At 51.7% G+C, this 15,769-nt stretch overlaps 1 protein-coding gene across 4 annotated transcripts in view; it reads left to right on the top strand.

Moving 5' to 3' along the window:
* The window catches only part of ESRRB (estrogen related receptor beta), a 182,255-nt gene extending 167,006 nt beyond the window's left edge, over positions 1-15,249 (top strand). For all 4 annotated transcript variants that reach the window (XM_043921170.1, XM_043921169.1, XM_043921172.1 and 1 more), the window contains 2 exons: positions 8,358-8,627; positions 14,269-15,249. In XM_043921170.1, the coding sequence (XP_043777105.1) occupies positions 8,358-8,627; positions 14,269-14,513 (515 nt within the window). In that variant the 3' untranslated portion in view covers positions 14,514-15,249. The remainder of the gene's footprint in view (positions 1-8,357; positions 8,628-14,268) is intronic.
* Positions 15,250-15,769: the final 520 nt, after the last annotated feature.

Below are 15,769 nucleotides of genomic sequence, written 5' to 3'. Positions count from 1 at the left end.
TCCTTATGTAAGATGCTATGTGCACGACTTACAGGAGTGAGCCTTCGGGCGGATAACAGCTCAGAGATGGTGCTGGTATCACCGTTGGCAGGAAGCCTAGAATTCCTTCGGCAGGGACTCCCGGACTCAGGGCTGGGCTCCCTGGGGGTCTGGGCTGGAGCGCCCTTACTAAGGAGCTCAGCCTCTTGGGATTACACACTCAGTAGTTTTTTAATCTGCCCTGTGCTGATTCAGCAACAGTGTAGGGTCAGGCCACTGCTGAAGACACCTCAGCCTGGATTGCTCCACTAACCCAGGGCCAAATGGGGCACGCCCCCCCCACCCCCACCCCGCACAACCCCGCTTCCCATCACATGCTCCTCTTCCAGGCTGAGCAGATAACTGCATCTCAGCAATGGCTCAGGAGTGGCTCCTGGTGGACCCGCAGGTCACTGCCTCCTTTTTTGACCACCTCCTGCCCACAGTGCCTCCCAGGGGGTGGAGCAGAGCCAGGAGTCACCGCCTCCCCTGCACCCATTTTCCTTCCCACCCCCCAGCTCCATCTCTTGCCAGTGCCCAGCCAAGAGGGCAGTGAGCAGAGCAGAATGGCTGCTGAAGATACAGGCAGACCTGGGCCCTCCTCCCAGCTCTGTCCTAACTGGCCTAGAGAGAGATACTTGGTGCCTCAGTGTGAGATGCTTTATTTTTTCTGTGCTTCAGAGTCCCCACGTGTGAATAACAGCCCCCCAGCCCCCCACTCCTTTGGGTTGCTGGGAGCCTATGACACATTTAGCCCAGCCCCCCAACACAGTGGGCACTTGATAAATGGCAGAGACCATGACCATGGTTGTTGTTGTTGCTAATAGTATTAAAAGCCTCCTTTCACATCATCATTTCTCCTTGTCCAAAGCTGAATTCTTTTTGATTAAAAAATAAAATAAACATAGGGCTCATTTGTCTGTCTCAAATGCTAATTTGCTTATTTTGCATACATTTGCATGCTGAATTATTTGGGCCTGACCTTCTAGTGTTTAAGGTAAAATTAATTAATAAGGTCTCCTGCCACTGCATGTAAACTTCATATTAAAGGTGATGACATAATCAAGTGCCTGATACAGTTAAACTAATTGACTTAATCCCATCTCAGATTAGATGAAAAACTTGTCTGAAGACCTGCTCACTGGCCCTTAGAAAGAGAGAGTGAGAAAGAGAGCAGACTTGTACAAGTCAGAACCCCATCCTGGGGCTTGAGTCATCAACTGTCCATCTTGGTTCCTGGACAGACAGAAGGCCTGGCTTCTTAAGTCGGCTCAGATTAGTGCTCTGGAGAGGAGCCCAAGCCGCTGCCCTGAATTAAGCACGGGAAACCATACCTCATGCCTCAGTGTCATCTGGTCCAGAGCCTGGCACACAAAGGGTGCTTCATGTCTGCTTTTGCATGCATTTATTGAAGCGAAATAGCATGCGCACACATTGCACATGAACTGTATGTAAGCTCTCTTGAGGGATTCCCAGATGGCGTTCGTGGTAAAGAACCCACATGCCAATGCAGGAGACTCAGGTTTGATTCCTGGGCCGGGAAGATCTCCGGGAGGAGGGCATGGCAACCCATTCCTGTATTCTTGCCTGGAGAATCCTCATGGACAGAGGAACCTGGCAGGCTACAGTCCAGAGGGTTGCACAAAGTCAGACACGACTAAAGCGATTAAGCATGCACGCACAAGCTCTCTTGCTTGGAGTTGTAGCTGATCCAAAGAATTCGATTCATTTCTGCCCCAAGGGTCTCCTTGGGGAATGATATAGATAATTTTAAAAAGATTTTTTTTCATGGAAAATTTCAAGGATAGGGTAGACCAAATAGTATGATGAACCTTCATTACCTTGTTTCAACAATTACCCCTGAAGACCAATCTTGTTTCTTCTCTACCCACCCATCTCCCACCTCCTGTATCTCACTCATGAGAAGGAAGAGGCTTAGTTATCAAATGCAGCAGGAAAAACCACAGGATGGAACACAGAGGCAGGAAAGATGCCATGGGCTTCAGCACATGAGTTGAGCTGGGCCTTCAAGATTGATGGGCAGTGGCCATGGAGGAACAGTCCAGAAGGGCATCAGGTGCTGTGCATGGAAGCAGACATACTCATGCGGCACTGAGTCACCAGCTTAGCCAGAAGGAAGGGTCATCTGAGCACCTCATCTGAGCAAACTCATTGCTAGCACCCCCACTGCGTTTCCTCCATAGTTCAGTTTCAGTTTCAGTTCAGTTCAGTGTCCGACCCTTTGCGACTCCATGGACTGCAGCACGCCAGGCTTCCCTGTCTTTCACCATCTCCCAGAGCCTGCTCAAACTTGAGTCCATCAAATCAATGATGCCGTCCAACCATCTCATCCTCCGTCATCTCCTTCTCCTCCTGCCTTGAATCTTTCCCAGCATTAGGGTCTTTTCCCATGAGTCAGCTCTTCGCATCAGGTGGCCAAAGTACTGGAGTTTGAGCTTCAGCATCAGTCCTTCCAATGAATATTCAGGACTGATTTCCTTTAGGATGGACTGGTTGGATCGCCTTGCTGTCCAAGGGACTCTCAAGAGTCTTCTCCAACACCACAGTTTAGAAACATCAATTCTTCGGCGCTCAGCTTTCTTTACAGTCCAGCTCTCACATGCATACATGACTACTGGAAAAACCATAGCTTTGACTAGACAGACTTTTGTCGGCAAAGTATGTCTCTGCTTTTTAATACACTGTCTAGGTTTGTCATAGCATTTTTCCAAAGAGCAAGCTTCTTTTAATTTCATGGCTGCAGTCACAGTCTGCAGTGATTTTGGAGCTACAGTTTCCATTGTTTCTCCATCTATTTTCCATGAAGTGATGTTTCTGAACACACTCTTCTACAAGGGTGCTATCAGTGGAGTAGCTGGGGGTGATTGGGATTCCTTCAGAATAGCAGCTCTTCTTTTGTTTGAGTCAGTCTGAAGTTGCCCATCCCTAACACAGGCTTTCCCCTTGAGTTGAATTTTCCAAGTATTAGGTTGCCCAGAGGACAAGCCCAAGTCTTTGGAGTGTCCACCTCTGGTTCCCTGGGAGGGAGAGATGAGAGCAAGAGGCAGCACAGGCAGTGGTATCACTTGACGAATTGCCGCCCCCAGACATTATTAACTATTATCCTCCCTGCTCAGGCAGCCCCAAGGGTGCCCCAGTCAGACAGCGCCCCCACCCCCCTCCAAGCCGGCCCTGCCCGGCCCAGGTTGACATGTGCACGGCTTCTGCAGGGGAGCCCCCCAAGAGGCCTCCTCATAGAGGGTCCCTGGGCGGCCCTGCGCCCAGGTAGCCACCGTCTGGCTTACCCTGGGGAGAGAACGCCAGCGGCCGATGAAATATAGGCTGCCGAGTGACAGCAGCTGTGTCTGGAGTGGCCTCAGATCCTATAATTATATCTCCCTTTATTACCTCTGCTAATGGCCCTCCAGGTCGACAGAAACGATAATAAATTAACAGATTATGAACTCCACTTGCCACAAATTATGTGCTCTTTTTTTTTTTTTTTAAATTCTAGGAGCTCATGCTGTCAAATCACTGGGGGATGGGGTCTTGCGAAGAGCCTGAATGTTATTAGATCAGTTGGTGCAGATAAAGCAACCTTCTGGGGGGCAGCAGAGCTCAAGGTGGGAGAGATGGGAAGAGAGGGGGAGTGGGCAGCCCCCGGGGCCCGGGGCCACACGCAGCCTCCTCTTGCAGCCCCCTCTGCCTCGGTATTGCAGGTCACCTGATGGAGGGGCAGACCCAGCCCAGCACAGAAATGCAGAAGTGAAGGGTGCATTGCTCAAGGGCAGGGAGGAGTGCTTCAGCTCCTTTGTTTGGGTTTAATAAAAGAATACTGCTTCCAGTAAAGGGGTGGCAGAGGAGTGGAAGTGATGTATTTCAAATACCCATCTTTCTTTTTTTTTTTTCATTTATTTTTATTAGTTGGAGGCTAATTACTTTACAATATTGTAGTGGTTTTTGTCATACACTGACATGAATCAGCCATGGATTTACATGTATTCCCCATCCCGATCCCCCCTCCCACCTCCCTCTCTACCCGATCCCTCTGGGTCTTCCCAGTGCACCAGGCCTGAGCACTTGTCTCATGCATCCAACCTGGGCTGGTGATCTGTTTCACCATAGATAAAATACACATTTCGATGCTGTTCTCTCAAAACATCCCACCCTCGCCTTCTCCCACAGAGTCCAAAAAAATATGGAACGCTTCACGAATTTGCATCTTTCTTAAGCACCATTGTATGTGTATAGCCACTGTGTGTGTGTTCCCTCCCCACCATGACTCATCCTGTAACACTGCTTTACATTCTGCTGTGTTCGCTTAGTTATATCAACTAGTAGCAATTACTATGTGCTAAGACGTGTTCTTCTAAGTGGTCTGTGCATTAGCTCATTTAACCCAAACAAACCCATGGGGTAAGTATAATTATTATTCCCATTTTAGGCACAGAAAAATGTGCCCAGGGTCACAGCCAGGGGGTCAGCAGAGCTAGGATTCCAACAGACAGGCTGGCTCTCCCATCTGCACCCTTAATAGTTGCATCCTTCTTGGGCAATGGGTATCTTTCCACATCTGTACAAATGGTTCTCTCTATTGGCTTCTAATGTACCATTCACCTAGCTAATAATTACATTTAGTACAGTTCTATTTAAGGACGTTGGTTGTGTGCAGCTTGTTGTCTGCTTTGGGTCCTTACAAATGGATCTAGCAAACACCCCTTCCACATGTATATTTGTGTGTTTATACATACTTCTCTTTCTAGGAGAAATTCCTAATAGTGAGATGGCTAGGTGGATAGGAGCATGCCTTTTATGTTACAGTTAATTTAATCTTACTTCTTCAACATACAAATCAAACCAGGCAAAAATGTGTATGGAGAACTAACTCTTAGGTCCATCCCCACCCCTCCCCCTCCTTTCTCCTAGAGGTCATTTTTACTTACTTCTCTCTTTTTCTTCTAGTGTTTCTTTTGTCAAACATTAGAAAATATTTGGACTGTTTCAAATATTAGAAAATATTGAATCTATCTTCCCCCTCCCCACACCCCTGCAACATGAAGCCGTCTCTACCTGCCGGGCAGCACTTTGGTGTGTACACCTGGATTTTCAACACCATTTCCAGCTCCTTCTGAAGGAGCTGAAGGAGGAAGAGAGTCAGGGGCTGAGTCACTCCTCAAACCAACCCAGCCAGGGGTGTGTGCACACGCCGCTAAGCACCCTCAGGTGGTGACCCTATGTCCCCAAGGCACTCATCCCCTCCCACCCCACCGCACCTCCACCACACCCCCACCACACCCCCTGCCCTGCAGGCCTGCCTCTGACTCCCACGGGATCAGCAAAGGCAGCTCAACCCGGAATCCTGCCTGGAGGACTAAGAGGGGCTGACCCTGTTCTCTTGGCCCTTTTTCTCATCTCCCAGGAGTTGAGGCCCAGTGGCGTCTGTCCGTTCCCTCTTCTGTGCTGGCAAGGTTTCTGGAGCCCCTCTGCCCCAGGCCAGGTGCTTGGCAGTGGGTGTGACCATGCTCCCAGGAAACCAGAGGTGACAGCCATCCATGCAGACACACCCCACTCGCCTTTCAGAGCTCAGCCCCAAAGCCTCCTCTTCTGTAAAGCCACCTGGACTCTCTCTCATTTGGGCCAGACTTCCCCTTTGTGTGTCCTCTGCCTTTCCTCTCGTGGTAGCTCTTCTGACAGTTCTAAACCTCACAAGACACACATCGGGGTGTGTCTTTCCCTTTTGACCGAGCTCATGAAGGCAGGGCCTGGCCCTGGTTCAAGCTGGCCGTTCTGTCCCCGGTGTCCAGCACAGGGTCTGGCACTTAGTAGGTGCTCAGTAAGTATCTGTGGGGTGAACAGACGGGCAGAGCTCATGGTCTCCTAGTGATGAACCTCGCACAGGTCTTTTCTCCTTCGTTTCCAGAAGCCCAGCTCGCCCTCCTTTTCTGCCGCCTTCCAATTCAATTGTCTATTAATTTCGCCCCGTCCACCTCCTACATCTTCCCTCCCAGTCTGTCTGCAGACCTGCACCCCCAGTGCAGTCCACACGTCCGTGCATACACACACACACACACACACACCCGTGCTGGCTGATTGGTATCTGTTAATTAATGTCGCCCCAGGCCTCTCCCGCTCAGAGGCTCGATAAGGGAAATTGGATGTCCATTTCTATCTCTTTCATTACCTCCCGGCTCTCCCCACCACTGCAGGCAGCCACACGTCCTCTGCTCCCACGCTGGGATCTAGATGACAGCACACACCCCTGACCCCTCTGTGCCACAGCCTGTCCCCCGAGAAGGCGCAGCCATCCACGCTGGCCCCGTGGCCGCAGTGTAATCGCTCCAGCTCTGTGGGCGGTCACCTGGGGGTGCCAGCGGCTGGGTGGTGATCCCAGGCCCCGGGGGGTGATAGATCAGCCTGTGAACCACAGTGATCAGACTAAGAAGGGTATTCACTGGGAAAGAGGGACCTGCTAGTGAAGGGGGCTTCATCCCCTGTGGACCCCCTAAAGCTGAACACTGGTTGCACTGGTTGGAAAATAAGGAGGGACAGTGGCTCTCAGAGACCCGGGGCAGCAGATGAGGGTGGAGTAGACTCTATGGAAACCCAGGGCAGTGGGCCAGTCTGGAAGCTTGGAAGCCCCAGGGCCTCCAGTCTGTGGGGGAGAAGAGTCGTGAGAGTAACAGCTGCAGCCATCGCCACCTTCCTGGCTCAGGTTTGCTGAGCACGGACTGTGTGTGTGGCTGGGGTGGGGCAGGGGAAGATGAGGGTACAGGGGTGCTAAGTGTTTCCTCCGTGCCAGGTCTCTTTGTTCTCCTGTCACCCCAAACCAGAACCCCGCATCTAAGCTGGCTGAGGTTCTAGGTCAGCAAGAGTCCTCCATAAGCAGAGTTACCCCTGGGGAGATCGCTTAATCTCAGTTGCCCATGACAGACACGGGGTGCAATGACTCTGTGGGTACCTTTCCTTTTTGGTGTGTCTGGCGCAGTTGGTGTTGGAATCCACCCCTGAGTTTCTGATGGAAGTTATTGCCTTGTGTTTAGTGATCAAGATATTTGAAAATAAGCTTTCTTCCTCCCTCCCTGCTCCCTTCTTTTCCTTCTTTCCTTCCTTTAGTTTTTCTCTTTCTCTTCAATTGTTAATTGACTTCACCTAAGTTAAGTGCGCATGTAATGCAGTTCCAGTGTATCATTCTCATTTCGCAGATAAAGACTTTTCATCTCATCACTAATAATAGCAAGAGCTCAGTAAATGTATGTTGCATAATTGTTGTCTCATTTAGGCCTCATAGTGGCTCTCTGAGGCAGGCACTACTGTTATACCCATTTCACAGATGAGGAAGCTGAGGTTTGGGGAAGTAGCACAGCTCCTCCAAGGTCAGCCTACAGGTAGTAAATGAGGAATTGGGATTCAAGCCCAGGCAATCTCCAGAGCACACTGAACAAGATGGTGTCATAATTCTGGAGCTTTCCCCACCCCCAACCTTCTTTCACTCTGGACGCAGCCTCCATGCTCATTGTTGTTGCAACCCCCTGGACTACAGCACGCCAGGCTTCCCTGTCCTTCACTGTCTCCCAGACTTTGCTCAAACTCATGTTTGGTGATGCCATCCAACCATCGTATCCTCTGTGGCCCCCTTCTCCTCCTGCCCTCAGTCTTTCCCAGCATCAGGGTCTTTTCCAAAGGCGAAACGGCCATGATCCAAGCCCACAGGATACAGGACTGCTTAGGACATCGTTAGGTGAAGAGTGATGGCCAGGCCAGCGGGGCTGACTTCTGGGAGGACAGGCTGCCTGTGATAAAGTCCCCCCTGACTCCGAGGGCTCTGAGCAGTCAGCAGCCCCAGCTGTGGTCACTAGGGGGTCGCTGGCTGGGAGCAGGTGATTTCTCCTTCCTGGTTTTGGGCCCCTTGTTTCTGTACAGCCGAGGCTCCACCCGAAGGATCAGCTGTCACTCTAAAACCCCACGCCTCCCCTGCTTTGAGCAGAGAGGGGGATCTGGAAGCTTCTCGGAGTGGAGGGGATCCTGTCCTGCCACCTCCTGATTCTATGTATTCAGGGGCTCCTTAAATTACAAATGCCTTTGGTTAATCAAAAAGCCTCCTGGCACATTTGAAAAATACCATAGAATAACAAGGATAAGGACAATAACAACTGTCAATGTTGACCGAGCTCTCGTTATGTAAGTCTTTTCCATGAATTCCACGTCTGACTCATTCACCGAGGAAGGACCGTGAGTCCAGCAGGTGGAATGGAGGGTCAGGATCCCCTCCTCCTCTGCCGCCCCCCCGCCCCGCCCACCCACCTGACCGCTGCCACCCTGCTGGCCCCCTCTCCCGGCAGGCTTCTCCAACCTCTCTCTGGGGGACCAGATGAGCCTGCTGCAGAGCGCCTGGATGGAGATCCTTATCCTGGGCATCGTGTACCGCTCGCTGCCCTACGACGACAAGCTGGTGTACGCGGAGGACTACATCATGGACGAGGAGCACTCCCGCCTTGCGGGGCTGCTGGAGCTCTACCGGGCCATCCTGCAGCTAGTGCGCAGGTACAAGAAGCTCAAGGTGGAGAAGGAGGAGTTTGTGACGCTCAAGGCCCTGGCCCTGGCCAACTCAGGTACGGGCGGGGGTGGGGCCTGCAGGGGGAGCTCAGAGAGGTCTTGGTGCCCAGGGGAGCACACACAGCTCTGGGATCAGCGATTAGGGTGGCTCTGAGCAGGAGTGGCATGATGATGCTAGAGCTTCTTGCCACCAAAGGTTGTGCACAGGATGGCCTGGAGTTGCAAAGGTGGTGATGAAGGCTGGCATTGGTTGAGTATTTCCTAAGCCCTCCCCTGGGCCCTTCCCTTGCAGATCAACACAGGGGTTAAGGGCACAGATTCTAGAGCCCAGTTGCTAAGAGTCGAATCCTGCTTCTGTCACTTGGGCAAATCTGTGCCTCACTTCACTCTGTGCCTCAGTTTCTTCATCAGTAAAATGGGAATAATAAACAGTCCAGAAGATTCCACCCCAGAAGACTGTGGAAGGGATTTTATTTCTGTAAAATTATGCTTACAACATGCCTGGCACATAAGTACTCAGCCTATTAAATCAATTAGCCATGAACCGATTTCGTCTTACAATTCAACCCTATGAGCAATGCTCTTATCATTTTAACCCCACTTTACAAATGGTGAAACTGGGTGTGTTGGAAAGCTGAAGCACATTGCCCAGGGTCACACAGTCAAAGAGTACTGAACCTAGGACCTAAGCCCAGGTCCTCATATTCCAAAATCAACTCCAAGCTTATACAGACTCCTTAAATCTCCTACTCAAATTGCTCAGGCCCAAGAGAGAAAACCTTCCTAGCATTAAAAAGGAGGCCTCACTCCAATTGTTTTAGCCTCTACATACCAACTTCTGACTAGACTATCTGGGGGCTTAAATGTAACCTGTGTCCACATTTAGAAGGTGTCCGCCCTCTGCAGGTACCAGGCCAGGTGCAGGGGGCTGGGGTGGGGATTGCAGAAGAAGGAGAAAGGCAGGCTCCCTGTCCTAAAGAAAGAGTGTCAGGCATGCAGACACTTAATTCTGCTGCTGGGCGAATGCAGTAGTCAATTGCTCAAGTCTCAGTCAAGTTCAAATGGGACCCAAGTTTGAATTCTAGCTTTGATACTTGGTAGCAGTGTGGCAACCTTCCCCAGTTCTGTCCTGTGTGTAAGCACTTTTGTTTTTTAAATGATCAACTGAAGATAAGCACTTAGCTCTGTGCCTTGCCTAGAGGAAATGTTCAATAAATATTAATTATCATTATTATTAGTATTCGAGAAAACAAGTGTTATCAGTGTATGGAAGAAGGAGAGCTGGTTCCAGATGTACAGACAGGATAACCAGCTGGTTTGCTTAATGCTGTCACACTTTCACTGGAAGTTCCATGTCCTGAGAAACAGCAGTTCCTGGAAAACCAGGACAGCTGGCCCCCTAACAAATGGCTTCATGGAAAATGCAGGGGTTGCTCTTGGTGCCCCACTCAGACCGCCCCCTCAGTAGCTTAACACACCCGCGCCCCAGCTGCTGAATTTTGCTGCTAATAGCCCATGGCTTCTCCCTTCACCAGAGACCTAGCCTTACCTGCCTTGTTTGGAGGATTCCGTCAACTCCCTGCAACACACACACGCACACACACACACACACACACACACACACACACACACCGTCAACTCCCTGCAACACACACACGCACACACACACACACACACACACACACACACACACACACACACACACACCCCTATACCTTCAGCCAATGGCAGGCACACACAGGAGAACAAAAGGCTGGACTCCTGGAGTGGGACCAGAACCAAGCCAGGCTGTCTCCCTACCTTGCTTTCTCCTACCCTTGTGCTATCCTACCTCCCACCTTTCTTCCTCCTGAGAGCACACTCTCCACAAATCCCATGCACCTGAACCCCTGTGTCGGGCTCTGCTTCTAGGAAACCCAACCTAATAGAGGGAAGCTTTTTTTTCTTTTTTTTCAGTTCCAATCCCTTTTATTAAAAAAAACCAATGCAAAATAAGAATTAAACATTTTACATACCTCTGTAGAGACCATTTACCCACACCTTAGGATTCCAAAATTGCAATGTAGGCTTTGTTAGAGAATGCTAATGCCATTGGGGCTTTTTTCATACTGTTTCAGGCCAACAGAGTAACTGGTCAGGTAGAGTTCCATAGAGTTCCACACATCAGCCCACCCACGTCCTCCAGGCCCTGTGCACCCTTTCCCCTACTATTAACATCCCGGCTTAGTGTGGTAATTTGTTACAATTAATGAGCCAATGCTGATACATTATTATTAACAAAAGTCCAGAGTTGCCAGCAGAGCGCACTCTTTGTATTGTCCGGTTCTATCCACTTTGACAAACGCAGGAGACAGATCTCGGTCATCACGTATCAGACAGCCAAGTCTCACACCCTCACAGTCCTGCACGCTCTCCTATTCAAAGGGAGGCATTGTAGTCAGCCGTCACAGAGGGGCTGGGGGTTTGGGTGGGCAGAGGAGGAGAGGAAACCGGTAAGAGCCGAGGACACTGGGGAGCACAGAGAGACGCAGCAAGGCTGGCCAGACCCCCAGGGGCACATCCTTGTTGTTGGAGTCTCCTGACCGCTTCTCATGACAGAGACCTGGAGCTCACGCTTGCCCGGACCAGGAGAAGAGTGTGAAGAGGTAGGAGTCTGCTCAGCGGTCACCTCACTCCCCCCACGGACAAACTGCAAGAGCTCTCTGAAGTCTATTCAGCTCTGCCAGTGGCTCTTGTCTTGATCTCAGTACATACAGACAGACATGCACACATGCACATCCAAGTGCATGCATGCACACACACACACACACACAAATACGAAACTCCTAAGGACTGACGGGCTTCCCTGGTAGCTCAGTGGTAAAGAATCTGCCTGCAACGCAGGAGATACAGGAGACCCGGGTTCGATCCCTGGGTCAGGAAGATACCCTGGAGAAAGAAAGGCATGGCAACCCACTCCAGTATTCTTGCCTGGAGAATCTCGTGGATAGGAGAGCCTGGTGGGCTCCAGTCCATGGCTCAGAGTCAGCCATGACTGAAGCGACTGAGCACGCATGCAAGGACTGATAGAGCCCATCAGGAACTTCAGCTAGCATCAAGCTCTGCCTGCGTACATGCTTTGTCGTGAGCGACAGAGTGCTGGGAACCTGGACTTCTTGGCCCCGTGGTGTTTACCAGGCCATCCTGCAGCTCTCTGCAGATCCAAGACCTCTAAGTGGGAAAAGAGGAGTTTGTGATGCCCACGACCTTGGCTGAGTCATGGAGTGATCAGATGCAGACAGGAAACAGAGAAAGAACAGGTCTGTTGAGAGATTAGGCTAGAAGAGCTGTTGGTGTTAGACTGGAAGCTCCAGGACTGTGAAGGGAGTGGGGTGGAATGGGGTTGGTATAGGCAGCCTTGAAAGCCTCTGGGGACATGACCTGTCCCCAGCAGTGAGGGTGAAGTCATCCAGGCAGATAGTGTGTTAGCTAGAGGAGAGATGGGCCAGGAGATCATTGGAGTGGTCCTGGAGGCAAGCCACCATGGGTGCCTCTGCTGAGGTGAAGTGGACCAGAGCACCTCAGAGGCTGTTGCCCCAAAACACGGCCCCTTGGGAGCCAGCGGGCTATCTTTCACCCCCTCCTGGCCTCTCTAAGGCTCCTTGACAGCAGAAAAAAATTCATAGCCATTGATTTTGTAATTAACAGTTTATCAATGCCATCAATACAGACTCGCTGATAGATTGCAAAGAAATTAATCTTGCAATGTTATTTTATTTCATTTTCGGTCGAAGGCAGCTGCCAATTTTGGCCTCCTTGGGGAGGGTGGGGTGATGGGGAGAGGAAGCTGGCAGGAGGCATGGTGTCTGGATGGACAGGTCGCAGCCTTACAGGGACCATGCTCTGAAATCAGCCAAGAGTGTAGGAATGGAGCCAGGTTTTTTCCCCAATTGCCAAAAGGAAGAGTCCTCACTGCCTTTGCAACAAGGGGCAAAACATTGTGCGGGTATCTTAGGTATAGGGCCAGCCCCGCAAGGGCATCTCCTGCCTTCTGAGCTCTCAAAGTAATGATAATAACGACGTTTATTAGGTGCTTACGAAGTGCCTGATGACATGCTAGGTCATTTAACCTTCACCTAGGAGGCGTGCACCCTCATTTGCTCCATTTTACAGACAAGGCAACAATCTCAGAGAGCCTAAGTGACTTGGCCAAAGTCACACAGCATCTAAGTCTCCAGAGTCTCACCCACCTCACTTTATTGATGTTCTCCCAAGAGAAAAGAGGTAGGACCCATGGAGGCATGGGCTGAGTGCAGGGGCCACAAGGTCAGAGGGAATCACTGGGGTCAGCTAGTTGGTACAGTGGCCTGCAGCAGTCTGGTAGCTAAACAAACACAGCATAGAAAGAAAAAAAAAAAATTAGCAAACACAGCATGCAAAGAATTGTCCTGCTCTTTTGAGGAATTCAGGAAACTTGCTCAGCCTTCCTTGGTGACCCACCCCCAGCTTCCAATTCACTTGACCCACATGCACCCTTACCCTCCCACCTTGGACAGGCCTTGGGTGCTGCAGTTCAGGGTGGAGGCTCAATATCTTTAAGGAATGTCAGAAGAAGGCGGGTTGTTTTTACTGAGGCCAGGAAGTGGGCTCCACTTTGCTTTGGCTCAGACCCAACTATAACCCAGCTCCGTGGGCACCTCCTTGCCACCTCTGCGATTTAGGTAAATTTCATTTGAAATTCATGGCCTGAGTCCAAAGCCCTCCCTAGGATTGTCTAGAACTCCCAATAGCATCTCCCCTCTTTGTGCCCTACCACGCTATCTCAGTTCCCCTATATGCCCCACCTCAGGGCACCCAGACACAGGATTCAGCCCCTTTATCTGTGTACATATAACTGTAACAACTATTCTGTAAGGTCAGTGAGTGCACTGAAGACGTGAGCTGGTGCCTAGTGGCAGCAGTAACAATAAAATCACGATGATGACTCTAATGGTGATGATGGCGGTGATATGACTGATCACATCATATGACTGATAAGCTGATATCATGATGCTGATAAGGTGGTGATGGTGATGATGGAGGTGATGATGGTGGTGATGTATGGTGGTGGTGGTGATGATGGTGGTGATATGACAGTGGTGATAAACTGATGATAGTGATGGTGTAAGATGATGATGGTGGTGGTGATGGTTATGGTGATGATGGTACCATAGTTGGGCACTATAGTACCATAGTTGTGACAAGTACTATTTTAAGCCCTTGATGGGTATTAACTCATTTAGCCTCTCAAGGTAGATCTAGCTATTATGTGGCCTTTCACAAATGAGGAACATGAGGTGCAGAGAACTGAAGCAACTTGCTGAAAGTCACAGAGCTAGCAAGTGAGGGGCGCAAGATCACAATTCCACCACTTTGGCGCCAGAGTCCCCCCGGCACCTCTGGGGCAAACCCTTCACTGCCACCTCCTGGTGGTTTTCTAAGAAAAGTCCTCCGTGGACACAGATCTCTCCGTGGACACAGATCTCTCCTTGGGTGTGAACCCCAGCTCTGTCATTGGCCTCTGAGACTTCAGACCGGCAGCTTAACCCTTCTGAGCCTGGGTTTGTCTCTCTGTAAAGTGAGGGTCTGGAAGGCTCTGAAAGCAGTGATGGGGACCCCCTACACCCAGGGCTGCGCTCCACAGTTGCACCGCTGATGCCCACCCCGCTGTGTCCGCAGATTCCATGTACATCGAGGATTTGGAGGCGGTCCAGAAGCTGCAGGACCTGCTGCACGAGGCGCTGCAGGACTACGAGCTGAGCCAGCGCCACGAGGAGCCGCGGAGGACGGGCAAGTTGCTGCTGACGCTGCCCCTGCTCCGGCAGACGGCCGCCAAGGCGGTACAGCACTTCTACAGCATCAAACTGCAAGGCAAGGTGCCCATGCACAAACTCTTCCTGGAGATGCTGGAGGCCAAGGTCTGACAGCCTGGCCCATGGACGGACTCCCGCCCAAGGACAGACGGATGGACCGACGCGAACACCTCCACAGCCACCAGCCTCAACATTCAAGTCCTGTATCATGGCCGCGAGCCGTCCCGGCGGAAGGGGCTCCTCGCCTCCTGGCTGTGTGCAGAGTCCCGGGTGCTGGAGGGGCGGGGGTTACGGGGATGGGAAGGCAGGTGCGGGGTTCATCTGTAACTGGCTTTTTTTTTCATTTGGTTTTTTTTTTTTTTTTCTCTCCGCCACGGGCAATGCCGAGGCCTGGGCCAGAGCTGACTACCCCCTGAGGCTGGAGACCACCCAGGAGGAAAGGCCCCGTCTCCCCACCTGATCACCAAGAGGCAGCACATACATTTCGTGACCACCTCTCTGACATCCCCCCTCCCCTCGGCCTCCACCCACGGCCTGGGCAGGCAGTGATGAGTGCCAAGGACTCTGGCATACTCAGGTGGGGGTATACTTTCGGGGGCTTTCCTCTCCCAGAAAGCAGGTACTTTCTTCCAGAGGGCCTGCCTACTCTGAGGTTCTGCCTCCCAGGAGGCCCCACGCCTTCCACAGTCCATACAGCTTCCTCCTTCCATCCTTCACCTAGGCTCCCAGGCCAGCCCAGCTCACCATCTGGGGACTAGCTTCCAGAGCTCATGGATTTTCCTGGTCACCCTGTCCCCTTGGTGCACCCCCCACCCGTCTGACACCGCTGCCCCAGGGCCCGCTCCCTCTCTCCCCATCCCCAGGAACCCCACTGCGACTTCCTGCCCGACCTCAGAGCTCACCCCCACTGCGGGTTCCACCAGCCAAGACTTCAGGGCCCACAGGTGGGGACGGTGCTGGCTCAGAGCAGAGCAGGGTCCAAGACATCATGGCCCAGCACCCCCGCTTCTGCAGGCTTCTCCTGCTTGCTGGGAGTCCAGAGCAGGTGGGCCTGGGGAGCTGAGGGATGTGCAGGGACCTGGCCCCTCCGAGGGCACCCTGGGCACCTGATTCTAGGCTGGCAGCTCTGGGAGGACCCGGGTGGGATAGGGAGAGGCCCAGACCAAGCTTTGCTGAGCACAGAAAGGCCCAGAAGTAGAGACGAGCAGGCAAGGGAACTCTGAAGACAGGGGCTCCACAGGGGTCACCAGCCTGCCTGATCAGTGGACACCAGAATGCCCCTTCCTTGCCTTCCAAAGGGCAGGGTGAATCAGTGCTACAGGAGGGTTTGCACCTGCCATCTTTGGACTGAGGAGGTATAGAATAGC

Source organism: Cervus elaphus, chromosome 12 (genome assembly GCF_910594005.1).
Source record: "Cervus elaphus chromosome 12, mCerEla1.1, whole genome shotgun sequence".
NCBI classification, from domain to species: domain Eukaryota; kingdom Metazoa; phylum Chordata; class Mammalia; order Artiodactyla; family Cervidae; genus Cervus; species Cervus elaphus.
This window is presented reverse-complemented; position numbering and strand designations above follow the sequence as displayed.